Here is a 6,000-nt window from a genome sequence, read left to right as displayed (position 1 = left end):
TGGCAGACATGTAGCTTACTTGTTCAGATGTAGGGTGGCCGAGAGAGCTCAACACTGCTGCAATTGAAGAAAGCATGCAAATAGAAAAAACACCAGCAAAGAAAGAAAACATCTTTCTTCATCAGTTTGACAACACGTGAGCTGCAAAAGTCCACAAAACATGCAAAGAAACAAGCTGCAAAAGTCCACAACACATGCAAATACAAAAACGCGCTGCGGATAGGCCTGCTCATAATAATGCACATACGATCATAATGTTAAGATAAACAAAAAACTAACATTCAATAATCCAAGCCAGGATCACTGAAGTGTGGTTAAGTGTTGGTGTTCCTGGCGCCAGGAAAAACTATTTGGATTTATTATTTTGTGTTAAAAAATGTAAATAGTTTACTTAAATTTATGTCTGAAATCCTATTTAATTATTCACTGCAGAAAGTGAAACTAGAAAATCTAGTTTGGCAAACCAGAAACTCAAAACTCTGGAAAATGTTCTGATAACACTATTTAACCTAACTTATTTATTACTTTTTCCCTTGTGGCCCAGAGTTTAAAAAATAAATAGTAATAATTAATAAAAATTAAAAAAAAACGTTTTTAACTTTTGTATTTGCATGTGTTGTGAACTTTTACAGCAAGCGTTTGTGTTTGCATGTGCTGTGAGTATTTGCATGTGTTGTGAACTTTTTTGAGCAAGTGCAAGTTATAAAGTCAGAATTCTGAAATATAAACTCGCCATTGTGTGATATAGTCAATTCTGACTGAGAAAAAGTCTGAGTCTGAGAATTCTGACTTTATATCATGCAATTGCGAGTTTATATCTCAGAATTCTGACTTTATTGTGAGAGAAAAAAAAAAAAATTGTCAGAATTGTGACTTTATTACTCATAATTATGAGGGAAAAAAGTAAGAATTTTGACTTTATAACTTGCAATTGTGAGAGAAAAAAGTCAGAATTGTGAGATAAAAAGTTGCAATTACTCTTTTTATTTTATTTTTATTTAGTGGCAGAAACGGGCTTCCATCGTTTTCTTTATTTGCTGGTGTGTTTTTTTGTTTTTGTTTTTTCACATTGAGCAACTATACACAACATTTTCTGGAGAAAATTCTTATTTTGGTCATACTTTTCATTATTTGAGTGGGTCACACTTCCAAGATCTGTTGTTTCGAAGTACAGTATCCCCACCGGCGCGATGATTGGCAGCCACACTCCTCAAAACATTATTCACCATTGCTGAGGAGCCGTGCCAAATGCACAACCCACATCATTATTATAATTCATCTTTAATGAAACTGCAATTTCAAAACTTACGGACTGCAGCTTTAACATTGACATAAAACATGTTTTTCCCCCTCCCTGTTAAAAAATAAAAACTTTAAAATGTAAAACATATTATATTAGAATAAATGTTGTTAAATGCTAATTGTGTTTAATGAAATTAGGTGCAAAAAAAAGTGGTAACACAAAGATAACGTTTGATAGTGTGGTTCAAATATCACTGTTCACTTCTGTGAATAAACTTGGGGCTATTTTGGAGATGGCTCCCTCTAATCTGCAAATCTACAACAGTCCTGAGGTACAACATAGATTAGCTGGCCTAGTCCAAGCTATTTCTCCACATGCAATGAGGGGAATGCAATTTCAAGATTTGAAGCATTGCTCACTTGGAGAGAGATAGTGATTCTTTAGCGGCGAAGGGATATGGCAGTCATTGCAAAGTTGTGGTTGGTGGTATCACAATAAAACAGAGAGGTATGTTTTCAGCAGACATTTCCTTCTTTTCACTCCAAGCTGTCACTGATGAGCTGAACCACAGCACGGGTCAAAGACTAGATAAAGGCCTTCCAACCAGGAAACAATCAGGAGGCGTGTGGAGCATTATAAGCAGCTGTTCTGCTGCAATGATAAAATGGATGAATACACATATTAACACAAAGAGGAACCAGAGCCACTATGCATCAGCATTAACATGCATAGAGGATGTGATACAATGAGCACAAATCAATGTGTCATTCAAGACAACTACAACAATAGAAATGTTCACAGTTAGACACTTTATTTAATAAATTCATAAAAGCAGAAAACCAATAGTTAACACTGTAACCTGGAGCTGTGATTTGCAGTGTAGTTATACTCAGAAGTAAAAATGTAAATTATTATGGTAATACTTTAGAAAAATGGTCATTAGTTAACATTAGTTAATGTATTAACTAACATTTGTTACCGTATTAGTTCATCTTCGTTAATGTTAGTTCATAAAATCCAGCTGTTCATGGTTTTTTCATGTTAGTTCACAGTGCATTAACTAATTTTAACAAGATTTTAATAATGCATTGGTAAATGTTGAAATGAAAAATTAACAAAGATAAATAAATGCTTTATACGTGCAGTTTATAATTAGTTAATGTTAACTAATGTAGATAACTAATGTTAACTAATGACCATTATTCTAAAGTGTTACCTTTATTATTATTAAATAAGCTCAATATTAAACAAGTTTATATTTTGAATATATAATACATATAATACATTTCAAAAATGTAATGAGCTTCTTTAAACACAATGGTTCACAATATAGAACAAATCTCATAATATATTATCAGCAGTCTTCCGCACAGATGCTACCCATATATATATATATAATATTTCTTGTGATCTGTTCTAATGATTTTAATAATACAAATATACAAAAGCAGGAAAGTAAAAACTTTGTGTAAAATTGCAGAAATATTTACATCAAATTCAGAGAATCTTTTCAGACACACATACAGGAACTTATTTGTGAAAAACTATTTCGGTGTTAAATTGTTCATAAAATATTCCTATATAAACGGGCATATTCAGTTCAATGCGACAATTTATTTAAGAATGGATTTATGAACAATTTACACGGAATGCTCATGTTTCATAAATGAAGCCAACAGAGCTGTTGTATAAACAACCCTGTCCTGTGTCACACTTTTGACACTGGTGTAGCCACAGGCCATGGTCCTTCTGGAAGAAAGCCTTTGGACTCTGTGGATTCTGGGGTCTGACCAAACACTTCCACTGGACTACAAAAATGTACATGATTGACTCTCTCTGCCTTACCATTTATCCCTCCCTGGTCGACACCAGCAGCCTGAAAACCTCCAGCCGGTTGGCTGGCCCAGCTGAAGTTCTGGCCGCTCTTCTTGAGAGCAGCCAGATGTTTGATATCTAGAGTAGTGAAGGTTGTGAACTGTACTTGATTCCTTTTGCTTGTGGGAGAATGCAGAGGTTCGCTACGCAAGGGCCTTGCCAGCAGGGTGGCTGATCTGACAGCCATTGGAGCCATCGGAGCCATCGGATCTCGCCTTGGAGGAAGTGTGTTGGTCCTTCGTCCCAGAGTTGCAGTTCTTTCCTCACCTGCAATGGCTGAGATCTCCCTCGACTGCTTCATCTCCGGGCCTTTGCTATTCTGCATCTGAATGGCTCTTTGCATCTCCACAGCCGCCTGCATTTCCTGTTTGGAGGCAGTTGCGATCGCCACAGCTCTGCTTTGCTCTGCAGCTGTACCCAGCCGTACCCAGTGATGCCTGTGTTGGGACTGACCCTGGCACTGAAGCGGAGACTTCTTGCTGCGTGATCTGGCACTGTTAGTGGCACAGTGAAGCAAGACAGCAATAACGGCCAAGCAAAAGAGTCCTACCAGTGTGTAGATGCAGACTTCTATGTCTGTGAACACGCTTAACATCTGTATCAGATCGCTCTCCACTAGGGGTGGTTCTGGCTTTGGTTCCTCTGGTGGTAACGGGAAGTTGCCGTTCTCAAGCAAGTTTCCATATCCGTTCTTTATTGGACTTCTGGGGCTTATGGTGACTAGCGCTCTGTCAGCGACGGGCTTCGTAATGAGATTTTTATCTTTAGTGTGTATTGACGTAATTGTGGATACACCCCCTCCTATTGCTTCTTGAAGATTGGATTTGGTTGCTGTTTTGATCGCACTTGTGGTGCTCTCTTGGATAACGGTGTGTTGAAGCATGTTCAGAGGGGATGTAAGGATCAATTTGGAGATGCCATCATCATTGACACGGTCGCGCTCTTTCTTGCCAGTCCCTGCAAGCTGTTCATCCGACGGGAATTTCACCTTCACCATGCCTCCGCCCACAGCTAGTTTGCTCTTGCGTTTGGATTTCTGACAGGCCTCGCAGATAGCTAGCTCTGCTCTGAGCAATAAGCCCTGTCCCTCAGCTTCAGCGACCGCAACAAAGACAGACCCCGGTATCTTCCGCACAGATGCTACCCTTGTGTCCAATGAAGAAATAGAGAGAGAATAACCACTGGGGTCATACAGATCAAGAGGAGTCTGGGAGCCATCGCTGAACTTCAGCCAGCAGCCAACTACCGCCTCCTGTTGAATAAAGTTAAAAAAAAATATTACTTAAACATTATATCAAATTTGAACAGGCTTATCAAAAGTAAAATCATCAAAGCTGGTCAAATAATTTCCTGTTAGCATGACAGCTAGCCCAGTCAGAGATACGATCATGTTCAGTTCAAATTAAGTAGCCCTTTGGCAGGATGTAGTATATGGCCTAAAAACCCCACACATGGAGGTCATTTTATCCAAATGGATCAATATTTATGTGCTTTTGTTGTGTTCCATTTGTTTAACCACCAGTGTGCAGCGTATGTACAGCAATGAGCTGTGGCACAATAAACTAGAGCTTTTGGCTTACAATAGCGTGCCAGGATCTAGTCCAGGATCCTGGCTTGGTTTTGGACTGTGGACTGGACTGTGAGACCAAATGACAACTGTAGCACCATTTTACCATTTCTACAGTTTAAAGTGAGCAGCACATTAACACAATGGAATTGTTCACACCAAGCGTTCAGAGTCGTTTATGGTAATGATCTTTCGGCGCTGTATTCTTTAATATTCTAGAGCCAAACGGGCTTCATTCAAGTCCTTTAAACAGAAATTTAATTATGTACATTGTTTGTTTGTTTTGAGTAGGTACTTATTTTAAGTATAACCATCTGGGAAAACCCTGAACCCCCATATAGTAACTTTTCTACAGTATCAGTCAAATGGTCTTATTATTATTAATAGAATGATAAAACATCTGATCTGACCTTTTAACATTCAAAACCAAATGGCTCAAGCGTGGAATTTTTATGTTATATTATTTTTATTTATATATTTTATTTATTTATTTATTTTGTGGGGGGGGGGGGGGGGGGGTCTCAAACACCATTGCTATGGCTTTGAGGGCTCAATATGCACATCTTTTATTACTATTGTGACTGTTTAGTTTTTTCTTTTACAAAGTACTACTGTTGCCCAGATGGATATTTATAACTATTCAAAAATAAAGTATTGCTGGAATGGAAATATAGAGACCCAGACATCTTGGAACTTTAATTGAAACCCCTGGCTTATACAGTATAAGCAAATGCCACCACAGACTGTCCTATATTCTGGGGTGAAATACATTATGCATTGCCTGAGGAGCACTGCTTGCAAAGCCCATCACAAGACAAATGAGGCCTCTCGCTGAGTACTAATAGTTAGATATTGATTGGATCATGTTACACCACTCTGACTGGCACAGACCTGGCACTGGAACACGCAGTAATATGAAGGAATTTAGAGCATTGTTGAACTCAGTGTTCTGTTGTTCCTAAGGCCTAACACCGTGTCTACACTGGATGTGACTGTTGTTATCGTAACAGTTAGAAGCTGTTCACACTAGACACGACAAAATCATTGTTGCAAATTAATTTGTCCATGTAGTAAATCAATATGTCAGAAATAAAACGGGGCATTAGGTTACTGTCTGGAATTTGTTGTGTTGTGCCACATCCAGTGTAGACAACAACACTGATATTAATGGGTCTTATTTGCTTTTGTAGCATCACCTGTGTCTGGTGTTAAAGTGTAAATTTACCCAAAAATGAAAATTATGTCATTAATTACTTACCCTCATGTCGTTCGACACACGTAAGACCTTTGTTCATCTTCGGAATACAAATGACGA

General features: G+C 38.1%; 1 protein-coding gene across 1 annotated transcript in view; it reads right to left on the bottom strand.

The window, feature by feature from the left end:
• Window positions 1-2,107: 2,107 nt before the first annotated feature.
• si:dkey-1d7.3 (transmembrane protein 132D) overlaps window positions 2,108-6,000 on the bottom strand; it is a 28,560-nt gene continuing 24,667 nt past the window's right edge. The window contains exon 9 of the mRNA XM_067423322.1: window positions 2,108-4,370. Within this exon, the coding sequence (XP_067279423.1) occupies window positions 2,952-4,370 (1,419 nt within the window). The 3' untranslated portion in view covers window positions 2,108-2,951. The remainder of the gene's footprint in view (window positions 4,371-6,000) is intronic.

This window comes from Pseudorasbora parva, chromosome 18 (assembly GCF_024679245.1).
Source record: "Pseudorasbora parva isolate DD20220531a chromosome 18, ASM2467924v1, whole genome shotgun sequence".
In the NCBI taxonomy this organism is placed as follows: domain Eukaryota; kingdom Metazoa; phylum Chordata; class Actinopteri; order Cypriniformes; family Gobionidae; genus Pseudorasbora; species Pseudorasbora parva.
This window is presented reverse-complemented; position numbering and strand designations above follow the sequence as displayed.